Source organism: Chrysochloris asiatica, unplaced genomic scaffold, assembly GCF_000296735.1.
Source record: "Chrysochloris asiatica unplaced genomic scaffold, ChrAsi1.0 scaffold00010, whole genome shotgun sequence".
In the NCBI taxonomy this organism is placed as follows: Eukaryota; Metazoa; Chordata; class Mammalia; order Afrosoricida; family Chrysochloridae; genus Chrysochloris; species Chrysochloris asiatica.
In genome coordinates, this window is record NW_006408528.1 from 34323827 (window position 1) to 34339145 (window position 15319).

Here is a 15319-nt window from a genome sequence, read left to right on the forward strand (position 1 = left end):
CATGTTATTGTTGTTGTTGTTAAGTGCCAGAGTGACCAGGTATAAGGTTTTCCAGGAGAGGCTGGTGAGCTTGAACCACCAACCTTGAGGTGCCACACCAGCACATGTTATTAGGAGGGGCCAGTCCCTGAAAAAGGGCATTATGCTTGGTCAAGTAGAGGATCAGCTAAAAAGAGGAAGACCATCAACTAGATGGAGTGACAGAGTGACAGCGGCAATGGGCTCAAACATAGCAGGGACTGCGAGGCGGATGTAGGAGTGAGCTGTGTCTCATTTGGTTACACACAGAGTTTTTATGACTCCAAACCAACTTGATGGCCCCTAACAACAGAAAATGTGTCACATTTAATTTAATATAGGTTAGTTATCAGTATCACACATTGAAGCTGACTTTTTCAGAGCATTGAATATTTATCTTTGCTTTTATAGCATTAGCATATAACTTGGCAATATTTTATTTCCCAATTATCGATCCTACACCTCAGGCAGACTGCCACCAGGGGGTGATGGTGTACTGTCATTTCTTGGCTAAAAAGAATCTTTCAAAATGGTGACTTGAAGCTCTGCCACAAGGTATGACTTATAGTCTTTTCTTAAAATAAGTAGAAAATTATTGTTTATCTAAATATACATAAATGGTTAATCCTTTAGGATATTGAAAACGAACTGTATTTCTATTGTGCAATTTTCTCTTAATATTAAGAAACACTAATGACTTTTTCTTGCTTTTAAAAGACGTATTTTCTTCTACTTCCTAGATATTGTCAAATATTTTAAGGCAATGAGTTATTGGTACTGGGGGCTCAGGACCATACTCTCAGGGGACACTATGGTCAATTGTCATAACATAGTCCACAAAGACAGTGTTCTACATTCTACTTTGATGAGTAGTTACTGGCATCTTAAAAGCTTATGACTGACCATCTAAAGCACAACTATTGGTCTCTCCAAGTATGGAATAAAAAAGAGTGATTAAAAATTAGAAGAAGCTTGGAATCAACTAGTCCAATGGACCAATGGAACATGTGAACATCAGTCACCAGGACTTTGAGACCAGAAGAACAAGACTGTGCTAGTTACCACTATCAACTGCTCTAAAAGGAATCACATTAAAAGATAGAGATGGAGAAAATGTGGAACAAAAATCAAAACTATAAGTAAGACAGGGTTTATTGGCTAGAAAGAGACTGGAGGAACCTGAGGTAATGGCCCTTGACCACCCTTTAGGTCTCACATAGAGCTCAACCTCGTGGTACAATTTTCAACCAAGCAGTAGATAGGTATATAGAGGGAACAACACGCTAGCAAGGTCTGCTCATCATGGGATAGTCAATCATTCAAGATCAAAAGGACAACATTTACCTAAGGACAAAGGTGGGAAAGGGTGGGAAGGAAGTGGGGTGGAAATAGGAATCACAGGGAGGAAATATGGAAACTACGTTACATGAATGGAATTGCAATCATTGAGAGGAAACAAAGCGTGGGATTTGCTGAATGTAAAATTAATGATCTTCTCTGTAAACCTTTACTCAATTTACAATAAAAAGTTTTTAAAAAACAGGTTTTTTTTCTACACATAGAAAAAATATCACTCATAATCCCATCCATCCCTACCACTGGATAATAATTTTTATTTTTCTTGTGTTTTTTGATAGAATTAAATTAGCTGTGTATATTTGATTGAATACATTTTTACTTAACATTTAATTATAATATTTTCCCAAGCTGCTGAACATACTTAATGGCTCGTTTCCATGTTTTCTATTAGATGTATGCGCCACAATAAAATAATCTTAAATAATGTTGACCATATACTACACTCATTATATGCCAGGCATATATATGTATCATTTCTAAACTTCACAACCCTGCTAAAGTAGGTATTATTATCTTCATTGTATAAATGAAACCATGACTTTTCCTCATTTTCTTGAATAAAGATTGCTTCAGTATCAAGACTCCTCTAGAAACCAGGATGTCAAAGTTTCTTGGTTTTAAGGATTTGTAGTTGAAGAGACAATACAGGAAGCCTGATCTGCTGCCATGTGCAAGAAGTATCAATCACGTAATCTAGGAAAGTTTTTCAAAGTCGGAGTGGACTACTTTGTGAGGCAGTGAGCTTCCTGTCACTGGAGGTGTTCACACAGACTGAGGGATCATGTGAAGAGACTCAGGTATGATGGTGGGTGGGTGGGTGGCTTGGAGTTAGGGTCTCCAATGCTGGTTGGCTGCAGTTGTATGCCATCAAGTCAGTTTTGACTCATAGCTACTCTGTATAGGGCTTCCAAGAGTGGCTGGTGGGTTTGATCTTGTAGTTAGTAGTACAGTGCTTATCCTACAGTGCCACACCAGGATCTAGAATTGTTCCTTCATCCATGATAAGATGTAACAAATAAATGAAGTGAGTTTTTATGATGTTAAATCGACTCAATTGAATAGATGGCTTTGTAGTCTGAGGTTACAAATTTCATCCAAATCTTAGGAATCCACGGAGAGAAATGGAAAATAAGGTGCAAAAAGGTAACTAAGTCAAGGCGAGGAGAAAGCTGAATATTGAAAAATCTTTTTAGAGAAAATCTTCAAAATTAAGCCCTTCAACAGTATTTAATTACTTTATTTATAGTGTACTTATTTTAATAGGTTCCTGAACTATATTTTTATCCAGAGATCATCAATGAATATAAATCTAAAAATTGAAACTATTGTTAGGATAGATTTAATTATTAAGCACGACATAATTATACTTATGTTTAGCATGTATTAGTTTATGTCACATGGAAGCAGGAGAAAAAATATCTAAATTACAGAGTACGGTACTTTTCCTAGAGTGCTTGACCAATATGTTACACTTATGTTATAATATGTTACCAATATGCAACACCAATGACTCAGACTTCCCTAAAGATGTTGGGGTGGAGGATGCTAGTTATTTGGGATTCTATTATTTACACTGAATGAAATGAGAGTTTGTTGTGCTGGTCTGACAAATATCACCTGTATATCTGGATGAATAGTTTTTTCTCTTTATTTTAATGTGGGGATGGAAATATCTACAGCACTTCCCCGTTCCCCTGGGGGTGAATTTGCAGGACTAGATATGTTAAATCAATGAAATATATGGCTTATAATTATTTCCTGGTATTTCTTTTGGTACCACCATTCTTTTTATAAAAATATGCTTGTCAATCCTTAAGCTTCTAATACTAGAGAATGCAAGGGAGTCTGCTGAAGCTAAAGTATCAAACACTTAAAGAATATACACCAAATATTTCTAGAAGTGTACCTTTTGGATGTCCTTGTTCACTGCACGTCACTATGCATCTTCCTCTCTATCCTAAAGAAGTCAGTGAACAATTTGCCTGTCTATACCTAAAAGGCAATAGTTGTGTTTTTGTTTCCCTCTTGGCAGGATTTCTTGGAAATTTTAAACAATTTAAATAACAGCTGACTTATGTTCCTCTTACCCTTTCAGGGAAATGTCAAGCATTCATATTTTCAATACTAATGAACAACCACCAATTGTTTTAATTGCATTATTTCCTCAACTGAAAGAGTGCTTACAGAGCACAGAAATAGCTAAGCTTTCTTTTTATAGATCTCGCCTGTGAGCCCGAAACAAGTTTAGTGAAAGACAAAAGAGAACTCAGAGTTTGGTTTCCTGAATATAATTTTCCTGAATTAAGAGACCCCAAAGAGAGGATTCTAAATGCAGGGCTTAAAGGTCTGTGCAAAGTCATGCAAATGGTCTCCATGCCTCTGGACAGAGCTGAACTTATTTGCACCACCAAAAATATCTCTACTCTTAAACTTGTCAGAGAACTCTGCCACCTTGTTGTTGTTGTTGTTATGTGCCATCGAGACGGTTCCGACCCATAGCGACCCTGTATAGGGTTTCCGAGGGTGTAAATCTTTACGGGAGTAGAAAGCCTCATCTTTCTCCCGCGGAGCAGCTGGTAGTTTCAAACCGCTGACCTTAAGGTTCACAGCCCGATTTGTAACCACTACGCTACCTTAAGGTTCGCAGCCCGATTTGTAACCACTACGCTACCTTAGATGGCAACAAATTCCAGGAGAGAACTTTGGCTTTCTCTCCCACCTGCAGGCATAGCATCACACCGTGCCACTGCACACAATCTGAATTGTGATTGTTTAAAAATGTTTCCAAATCTTGTGACTTGTTGAGCAAACTTTTCCACTGGTTTAAAATCTTTAGGTGGGAGGAGATTTTAGAAAGGACACCTGCCCCTTTAGCAATACATTTCTGCTTTAGTTTATTAAATAAATGACATCCTCTACACATGTTAAGCAGAGTGCTTTCCAAAGGATGTCAGTTTCTTCCTCAATCCTAAGGAATAGTTTAATAATAAGAGAGTAAGGTCAATTTGTCCTAGTGTGGTGCTGTGGGTTAATGTGCCAGACTGCAAAGCTGTTTGAACTGCAAGGTCGGGGGTTAAAACTCACCAGCTGCTCCTCGGAAACCCTATACAGGGTCGCTAAGGGTCTGAGTTGACTTGACGGCACTTAATGACAATAACAACAAGGTCAATTTGTGGTCCCTCTTTCTAGAATAGATGGATAGTGAGCCAGAGGTGCCCCTCAGCTCATGTATTTGGAAAGGTGTCTGTCTATTCATACATGTGGGAAGAACATGGAGGCAGGTGATTTGGTTCTGCAAAGAAGGATACAGGGTGGTAGACAGTGCAGAGATGGGATCAGAGTGTGAGCCCAGCCCTTGTTTTTTTGAGTGTGTTCTTTGGTGCAGCTCCTAATGCTTCTGACTTTCCTGACTCGCAGAAAACACATCAGGGACCTCTGCTTCCTGAGAGCATCTCCCCACCACCGGTGCTTTCCTTTTTATTGTACATCTGCAGCCTTCCTTTTCAGGGTCTGCTCATTCTAGGGAACCAAGGAAAGAACTAGACCTGCAGTCATCTTAACATTGCTATCTCATACACTGTGCCTAAAATGACTTCCTAATTTAGTAGAATTCTTCTTGTGTTATTTATGTAGAAACAGCTTTGCTCATGCCTGCTTCCGTGTGCATGAGAGAACTGTGTACTCGCCTGTTTAATCTGTACTGATTATGATACTCTCTTTCCTTTGCTGCGTTATATTCGTTTTGATACTTGAGAAGTTGCTCTCTCATTTTGGAGACCTCTGTGGTGAATGCTTCTGGAAAATCATCAGCTTGCTGTAGGTGAAACTTCTGCTGTTCTATTTGTTCAGCAAAACGTTTGGCATCCTGTAGCAGCTGGACCTCTGACTCTTGTGTGCTATGTTAATAAAAACAGAGATTCACATGATGAGATATGTATGCCCTCAGAAAAACAAATGCATTCAGCTCTTTAACCAGACTAGAAACTTCTAATTATTTAATGAATGAAAATAAAATGGATGGCATAACTGAAAACAACAACCAAAAAAAACTAGAAATAATTAACGTTACACTACCACCACAACAGCAAAAAACCAAAAACCTTTCAAACACAAAGAGAAGCAAACATTAGAAACTGTTATTTCATTGCTATTTGAACACAGGATTATTTTTGTGGAAATATGGATGGTTACAGATCCAGGCAGCATTATTCATATGATAGCACAACTAGGCAGAGGCCAGTTCTGTGAAACAACACATGAAAAGGTTTTGCTTCAAATGGCAAAGGAACTATCTGCTTTCAGTAATAAGTGAAGAAGCAACCAATCAACTGCAGTCCATAAGCCACACAAAATTATAAGAAATACTCCACAGAAACAATCGGAATCCATCTAAAATAAAACATGCGATCATGTACTGTCTAAACAAACAAGTGGGTAAAAGAAATGCTATTTTATTGCCTGGTCTGGCAAGAACAGGAAAATCTCTAATAACTCAGAAGATTGCTCAGTTGGTTGGTAATATTGGTTGCTAAAACTCAGCAAATGTCAACTTTTCCATTTAATGACTGTACCAATAAAAACTTAATTTGAGTTGAAGCAGGAAACTTTGGACAAGAAGTTAATTGGTTTAAACAAATCATGTCAGGACAAATTGTCCATATTGATCAAAAAGGAAAAGGTTTAAAAACAATTGAATCAACTCACTATGACAACAAATGAAATGATCACCTAAGTCCAAACAGGTCATGAATTAAGACCAGACACACATAGCCAATGTGATAGTAGTTAAGGTTTTGACTGGGCCAGGATTCTCTGTGGTTTGGCAGTGAAAATGCAGTAATTCCCCATGATGAGATCTGCCCCGAGCAGCCAATCATTTGAAAGGATGCTTCTGCAGGGGCGTGGCCTGCTTCCAATACACTGGCCACACAGGCAAAGATTACTTGCTCTCTGCTAAATCTGGATCTTGCATCTGGCTCATCCTCTGACCTCTAGTTCTTTGAACTTGAACCAGAGACCTGTTCTATTACTTGCCTACCCTGGGAGTTATCAGAAGACTCACTTTTTACCTAATAGACCAGTCTGCATGTGCCTGACCTTCTGACCTTGGTTCATCAACCCTGAAGCTACATGAGTCAGAAGCCTCCAGTCTGACATCTGATCCACAGACTTGGAACTTGATGACCTCTACAATTGTGTGAATAATTTCTTTGACATAAACTTCTCTTTACATATATACATATAAGCTCCACTTGTTTTGTTTCTCTAGAGAACTTAGACTAAGACAGCCAATAAAAGAGAGATGTATGAATCTACATATGAGGCAAAAATTGGATGGTGACTTTGGTTTGCTTGGTAACTCTGAAGCACCTGATATTTTCAAATATAAGCACAATTCTGGATATGTACCAATATGAAACCATTTTTCAACACTGGTCACATGTTCCAAAATGGGAGAAGAATTGGGGAGAGAGTGATGTATAGAAACAGAAGAAAAAGCACAACCAAATCAGCCATTGAACACAGAAAGTAACTCAAGGTAAAGCCAACAAAAATCCTCACAACTGGACCAGTAAACACATCATGATAAATGGAGACAACACTGAAGTTGTCAAAGACTTCATTTTGCTTAGATCCACCATCAACACTCAGGGAAGTAGTGGCCTAGAAATCAAATGAAGTATTAGGCAAATCTGCTGCACAAGACCTCTTTAAAGTGTTTAAGAGCAAAGACATCAGTCAGTTTGAGGACCAATGTAACCCTGGCCCAAGCTACAGTATTTTCTATCGTAAAACTATCTCTTAAACATATACTTGTAAATTGTACTTGAAAAACTCAATGACAAAGACGAAATTAATCATCTAGTTCAACAGATGGACTCAGTTCAAGCTGACACTAAGGACATTGCTAACCAAGATCCACTAGAAGAAGCGTTAGGGGGAGGAGGGAATGGTAGGAAGCGAAGAGGGAGGTAGTGCTAAGCTCCAGAGATTTTACTGATACAACAGAAGCAAATTATGATAATGGATGTTGTTGCTGTTGTTAAGTGTCTTCGAGTCGGTTACGACTCACAGTGACCCTGTATAGAGATTCTGAGGAGCATCACTAAGCTTGAACCACTGACTTTGTGGTTCAAAGTCACTCTGCAGTCCTGTGCATTAACCCACAGCACCACACCACTCCATGATGATGGATATGCATATACAATATGCCACACTAGTAGATATGCTCATCTAAATGTGACAGTGAAGAATATACATGGCAACAACTAACAATCACTTTCCATACAACTGGAACAGACCAAAAGAGACAAAACACAAGCAAAAATGACCACGTCATGGTCTACTATAGATTGTAACTCATTGGGTGTATGGATGAATCCAGCAGATTTCCAACACATGACATCAATATGCTTAACCTACCTACACACAGAATCTCTAGAACAAGAAACATTCAATCTTAACACAAAAACAGTGACACAAACAGGAATGACATAAGAACCAATGAAAACAAATGACAATGATCTAACAGCAACCTGCAAGTAGCAGAAGACACAAACAACATAATGCCACGGACAAGTATGGCACAACGGGAAGGCCACTTGGTTACATACCTTGGGAAACACCACAACTACCAAGACATTTACATTCTTTTAACTTTCAAAACAAATTAATTAGGAGTGCAAACAATGACACTCCAAATAAATGACTGCTATATCATGCCTAACATGCTGGTTCCTGACAATTGAAAATGCAGAGCCCATTGAAATGATGAGAACTGGAGATACGTTTCCCACTGGAAAATGTCAATTTAAATGTAAGTCAACTAGAGAACTTGATTTTGGTAGACAACAGAGAGCTAGATGCACTACCACAAATTATTCTAACAGCAAACAGAATGGAGATGAGGGCAAAGCAATAACTAGTCGGAAGCATGCAGACTATATGGGAATGAGATATCCAGAATGGGCAACTCACAATGGATCAGGGGGACCCAGCATCCATACTGGACCAGCAGGAAAAGAATTTAACAGTCACTTAATATTAATAATGAGCAGAAAGTAGTATTTGACTTTGCACATGGTTTTAAAAGAGATGTACAGAGGCATATGACAGATCATCAACAGGTAGAGATAACCAGGTAGAGATAACACACAAACGTGGCTGCAACAGATGCAGACTTTACAAACACATAATACTAGATAACCTGGGTGCAATATATTCATGGGGACCTAGGTGGGACAAAAATGTAAACATAATGCACAAGCCACACCTAGGCACACTGTTTGTTTCAGGAATGTACCTATACTACATTCCCCCACCCCCACCCCCAGGAAAACATATTCAAAGGGAAACTCAGGGCACCAGCAAAATGGAATACTACTAATCTATTTAACCGGGGTAATAATACTCGGAAACCCTGTTCAGGGTTGCTATGGATCGAAACCGACTTGACGGCACTTAACAACAACAACAACAAATAATACTGAAGCCCCAAAATACATTCCTAACAATACAGATAACATGCTAATGCCTAACAGAGATGCAAGAAGTACTCCAGCAATTGCATATTAACATAGTTTAGTTACTTAGTTTATAGATGTGTGAATATATAAAAGGAGCCTTCATGTGGGTATCAATGCTTTAAGTGCAACATTGAAGGATTGGGTATTTCCTCGAATGACTTAGATCCAATGTATATGTTTATACTTAGTGTGTATATGTTTTAGAACAAGGGCAAAAACAATAACAAAAAACGTCTTTTAAAAACAGCCTGACTCTTCTGCTTATTAACTATGTATATGCTTTCAAGGATGGGTGTGTATATTATGGAGACTAGGAAGAATTCTTTTTAGTCCTTTAACCAGCCAGCTACCATGGGGGCCTAGTGAGGAGGGCAAGGAGCATGCCTCACTGAAGCTCCCTGTTCCTTTCTTTCCTGGGTTCATTTCAGGTAAGTGAACATTTTTGTGTCCAGCACTACGCTAGGTGCCACAGGCAAATAAGGCTCAGTTTCTGGTCTCGTGTAGCTCACAATCTAAGCAGGAGAATAGACTGAAAAGAGGCAGCTGGAATCTCAGGTGACATGTTCTACAAGCCTAGATCAAGATGGCAGGCGATGATAGAGAAGGGGGAAAGCTGATGAAATAAGATCTGGACTTGGGGGGGGTGAAAAGGAGAAAAGTGGGTCCCTCCTTGATCTGTCCCCAGCAACCTCAGTGCTAGCTGACTCTTGAATTGTCCTGGCCTGATTGCAAGAAAATCCTTTTCCCCTTTAGTGAGTTAAGTAAAAAACAGAAATGTTTCTAAAGACATGTCACTAGGAAACCAGGAAGGGAAAAGTCCCTACAACAAAAGTATGGGTAGCAATTCATTCACAGACTTGAATGTTACAGTAGCAAGCATTGGTAGACTCCCAGTTGTGGTCTATGACCTTGGCTCAATCTGGGGAGAGAGGTTAAGTGAGCATCAGGCTTGTTTAGATTTGATGGAGCCTTCTGTATCTCCTAAAGCTGCAAGTTAGCTCCAATCTGACAGTGGCTATGACTCATATTCTTCAGAAACCCAGCTCCCTCACATTAACTACCTTTCCTGTTCAGAAGCAAAATTCTTGCTGTTTCCTGTTTTGAAACCAGCAGCACTCACTTTTGGTATAACCCCTCACACTCCACTCCGAGTCTTCCATAAGTTTCCTCACCAGGAAAGACCTCCCCCATTTGTGGAGATGCCTGATGGCTTGATGAAGCCTGTCTCCTTTCTAGGGTGGTCCTGAACTACAGGACAACACAGCCCTGCCATATGGTTCAGTGCCGGTTTTCTTATAGAAAGGACATGTTGGTAGTGTCCCATTCAGAATGCAAACACCATTTACCCACAAGTTCCTGAAATAATGCTAGCATAAGAGCGTCTAATAACTCACAATGAGGTTTCAATGGAAAACTCGTCCAGTTTCAGTTCAGTTTTCCCCCATCTATATCTGTCCTGCTACAGCCCCAGCTGTAAGAATGGAGACTCCACTGTTTCATGACTTTCTCATCCACCAGAAGGTGTGGGAATGGAGATGGTAGTAGCTGTTGGTAATTGTAAGAAAGGGATCTCAAGGTCAAGAGGAGGCTAAATGTGGATGATGGAGGGATTTAATGATTTTTGCAAAGTAACCTGGAGCAGGAAAAAACCATGGCCTTGCTCACTGTGATACTCTCTACCCTGTAGGGCCCAGGGAGCTGAGCTGTGGGTAAAGGAAGGAGGAAGTCAAGTTAGAGCATCCTACAAGGCTCTGCTGGGTCTGGACGAAAGCTATGAAGAGGATGTGAAACACTGCTTTATTCTTGGTGTCTGCAATGAGGCTTGGAGGGATTCCCTGAGAACTTGAAGTTAAGATGCAAGGTATGCTGACAGAGATCACCCCAGAAGTTTTATGTAAAGCCTCCAGGTTCCTGAGGCTTCAGGTGATGAGTTGGCTTGGGAATGGGGAGGTAAAGGAACCAAGGCTGAGGGCTCTGGAGGGTTGCTAGGGACCTGGATAGAGTAAGCATAGGGTGGAATGTGAGTGAGGTCTGCCCAGGGCTTCAGCTCTGCTCTTCTCACAGTCATACACCCTTTCTTCCTTCTTGTATGTTCAAAGTAACGAATTGACTCTAGGTAAGATAAGAAGTCGGGTTAACAGTTAGGGATTTGGGAAGAGGATGGCTGGGGAATGGCAGAATGGAGTTTTTATCTATTGCTGTCTCTTTTTAGCTGTTAACACCAGGAGAAACAAGGTGGGATAAAGGAAAAAGGAGGCTTGTGAGTGGTAAGGAAGGCAGCAGAACAGGTTTCCCCTTCTTTCTTCAGCCCTTTCTCCCTTGAGTCCCACTGGCTTGTAGTAGGTGCTTAGGAAACACTGCTAATCATTCAGTGAAAGCTATCCTGCAGGTATGCCTCTGACTGGAACTTGGTTGAGATGAGGATCCTGGGAGAGGATGCAGAGGCAAGAGATAAACATACTGAGTCTCAACAGAAGTAGGCTGGGTTGTCATAGAATTGACACCTCTGAGTGGGGAAGAGAGGGGAGAAAAGAATCCTGCAGGAATGTCCTGAGCAGATACTGTCTGGTATTGGCCAGCCTTGCTCCCTTTGTCCATTGTGGAAGTCACCTGCAGCTTCAGAGGGCAGTTACCATACATACCTAGAGCACCTGTGTTTCTCTGCCTGTGTGCTTTCTCTGGCCACAGGAACGTTCTTGACCTGCTCCAAAGGAAACATAAGCGCCAAGAGCTAATATCTTTAGATGCCTTTGGCCAATTAGGTATAAACTGGTAGGCCAATATCCCAGCTGACTTGCCCTTCCTAAACTTCTGAGGTGTTATACACAGTCATTCAGAGGGTTCTCAGTGAGACTAAGCCCCAGTTACCCACAGTGTTAACCACATAGCAACACAATCGGATTACTCCTTTCCCCATCTCATACTTCCCCATACCTCACTGTACTTTTCTGGATTGCTTCTCAAGTTACTTGAACCCAAATCCTTGCCTCAAGGTACACTTTTTGGAAGAACATAAGCCAATACAAGTCTCATCACAAGTAAGACATTTAACTATGATAAAAGCTGTCAACACAATGGTAAAGAGCATACCTTATCACGGTATCATGAAGCAAGGTATACTTGGCCTTTAATTCTGCCATTCTGGTTGCAGGAAGTTTCCCCATAGCATGTAACTAGCAAAGAGAGCACAAATCACTACTAGGCATCACACTGTAAGCATTAATCAGGAGATAAAATGGTTATATGGCTACCTTATATAGTCTTTTAGCTAAATATTAGAGTGGACATATAAGAAGCAATGTGGTATATTAGAAAGATGTTGGGTGTCTGGAAAAATAGTTCTAGCTTTACTCTGCCTGCAGTAAGGTCTGCGTTCTTGGTCAAGTGTTTTCACCTCCATAGACTGGATTTCCTCATCGATAAATTGAGAGAATTGGGTTCAATGATATGTAAGGTTTCTTCCAATTCTAAAAAACTTATTTTAGTTCATCTGAATAGTGTAAGTAACTAGGATGACTATAAGGTGGAACCCTGGTGGTGCTAACCACAAAGTCAATGGTTCAAACCCACCAGCCACTCTGCAGAAGAAAAATAAGGCTGTCTTCTCCTATAAAGATATATAGCCTCAGAACCTTTATACAGGCCCAGCACGAGCTGGAATCGACTTGACAGCAGTGGGCTTTCTGTACAAGTAGAGAGAACTAATCGTTACAGAACCTTGATAACAGTCAAGCATTGTACATCAAGTCATTACATTCTCAAAAACATTTTGTGAAGTGGGTTTATTATCTCCATTCAAAATAAACTTTAGAAAAGTTAAGTAATTTGTTCAAGATTGCAGGGCTATTAAGAGTAGAGTCAGGACCCGAACCCAGGTCTGTATAGCTCCCAAAACCTATGATCACTCCCCTTTTGCACAATGTCTGTCTCTTACTATCAAAGAAGCATAAAAAGTTTATTCTGTACACAAAGTGGTGTTACTTCTTTCTTTTTCTTTACTGGTAAATGAACTACTCACTCTCTGAATAAGGGGATATATATTTACTAAATGATTACAACATATCAAATCCAAAAGTTTTACTATATTAAAGCCATAATGCAATGAACATTTGTGAAATATACTAAAATGTATAACTAAAGAGAAAATATTTGTGTTTGAATGCCCTGTTGATGTTACTTCCAACATATTGCTTGAATCCATCTACTTTCTGCTCCATTCCATGATTCTACTAGTCCAAATCACAGCATCTCTTGGCTGAACTATGATAATAACCTTCTAAGTCAGTCCTCTATTCCACTTAGGGTCATTGCCTATCTAAAACCCACATAAGATCTTTTCATACAAAGCAAAAATCACAATGAAATATCACTTCACATCCACCAGAATGACCATAATAAAAAATACATGAGATTTCTTTTATAGGGTGATGGAAATGTTCTAAACTTATTGCTTGCAAAACTCTGTATATGTATTAAAAATCATCGAATTGCATACTTAAAATTGGTGAGTTTTATGATATGCAAATTATATCTCAATAAAACTGTTAAAACATATACACAACATTGTTGTTGCTGTTAAGTGCCATTGAGTTGGTTCTGACTCACAGCGACCCTCACTAGAGTTTTTGAAGAGTGGCTGATGGATTGAACCACACCTACCTTATGGTCCAGTGCTCACCTTACAGCAAAATACCAGTAGACTATAATAGAATTCAAGACTTTTTAGTGCAAGAGAAAATTTGTACAATTAGATAAGATAGAAAATGAAGTGAAAACTATAATGTTAAAACTGAATCATAAGATCAATAGGAACACATGACTTAAAAAATATGTAACTTTGTCCATTAACATGGACTAGAAATAATGTAACATCAGGAATCATCAGCACAGTACCCAGTTTGCAGTCTCTGATAGCATTTCCAATGGAAAACAAAAGAAACTCCAAATCATCAAGTCATAGAGAAATGACTCATTCAAGGTTTGGCAGAGGGGAGATACAAGGTAAAGTGACACATCTTGCTGTCTGGAGAGCATGGTCCGATGTGACACAGGAGCAAGTGCATAGAGAGACCCACAAGGGTAGGAACTAAGATGTTAAAATGCTTCCTCTAAGTGGAAGCAATGTGATGATTTTTTCTTTGAATTTTTGTTTGTCTGAATTTCCTAATTTTCACCAATACAGAAATGCTACCATTTTTTAAATTAAATTTTTTTCCCATCCTTTAACTTTTAGTCTGTTTTTGTCTTTGTGTGTAAGGTCTCTCTATCTCTCTCTTTTTTTAAGGTTTTTATTGTGGATTGAGTGAAAGTTTACAGTGCAGATCATCAGTTTTACATTCAACAAATCATATACTTGTGTCCTTACAATGATTACAATCCCCTTCATGTACCATCTGTTAACAGTATTTCTCTCTATCCACTTTAGCTTTTAAAACAAAACAAAAAACCCCACTCAGGCATATATACTTAATTTATACCTCAAAGGGCACATTATGCAAGTCTGCCTCCTGGCCACCAACTCTTAGTCCCTCTCTTCCCATGAATCTAGAGTCCTCAGCTGCTCCCCTTCTCCATGCCCCCATCTCTGCCTCCATCTCTGGAGTCTCTGCTTCTCTGGATTTGTTGTTGTTGTTATGTGCCGTGGAGTCGGTTCTGACTCATAGCGACCCTGTACAGGGTTTCTGAGGCTGTAAATCCTTACCAGAGCAGAAAGCCTTATCTTTCTCCCGCGGAACAGCTGGTAGTTTCGAACTGTTGACCTTGCGGTTCGCAGCCCAATTCATAACGACTACGCTACCAGAGCAGGTCCTGCATTCTCCTTGTGCGCTTCTCCCTTGATGGTCCTAGGGCCCTCTGTTTCTGGACTGCAGGATTAACCACTCCCCTGTTTTTGTTACGAAACTTCTACCTTTACAATTGTGACAGTTGCAGTTAGTCATGATAACAGTTATTCACTACTGAATCATATGAATCTTATTCCCATCTCTTTTCACCAGACCCATCTAAACAAGATGAAATCTATTCAGTGGGGACTCTTTCTTACCCCCATACTCTTAAACTAAACTCCCTCTTGAACCTTGTAAGCCAGTCACTACATGCCTTTATCACCCCTTCATTTTAGGTAGCCAATGTCTAAGTTGCCCATCCCAGTCTACCCTATATACAGAGGGGATAGCATTGATATTTGATTTGAAGACTCCTTCCCCCTCTGTTGGTATTTAGAGTAACTATCTCTCTGAGTATAGGTCAGGTTCATCAAATTGTAGCAATTTACCCTTGTTTCCTTTATTTAAAAAAAAATTACTATTATTATTATTTGTTAATCTTCCTCTAGTCAAGTTCTGCTAATTGAGCCATCAAGGTTAGGTCAAAAGGGTACTGTCTGCAAGTTTGGGTGTTCTTGTGCATCTCCCCTC

At 39.6% G+C, this 15319-nt stretch overlaps 1 protein-coding gene across 1 annotated transcript in view; it reads right to left on the reverse strand.

The window, feature by feature from the left end:
• Positions 1–15319, reverse strand: part of CCDC146 (coiled-coil domain containing 146) — a 122296-nt gene that overhangs the window by 44857 nt on the left and 62120 nt on the right. Inside the window, exons 2-3 of the mRNA XM_006834362.1 lie at positions 11994–12076; positions 5064–5273 (exon numbers count right to left, since the gene is read on the reverse strand). Coding sequence (XP_006834425.1) covers positions 5064–5273; positions 11994–12076 — 293 coding nt within the window. The remainder of the gene's footprint in view (positions 1–5063; positions 5274–11993; positions 12077–15319) is intronic.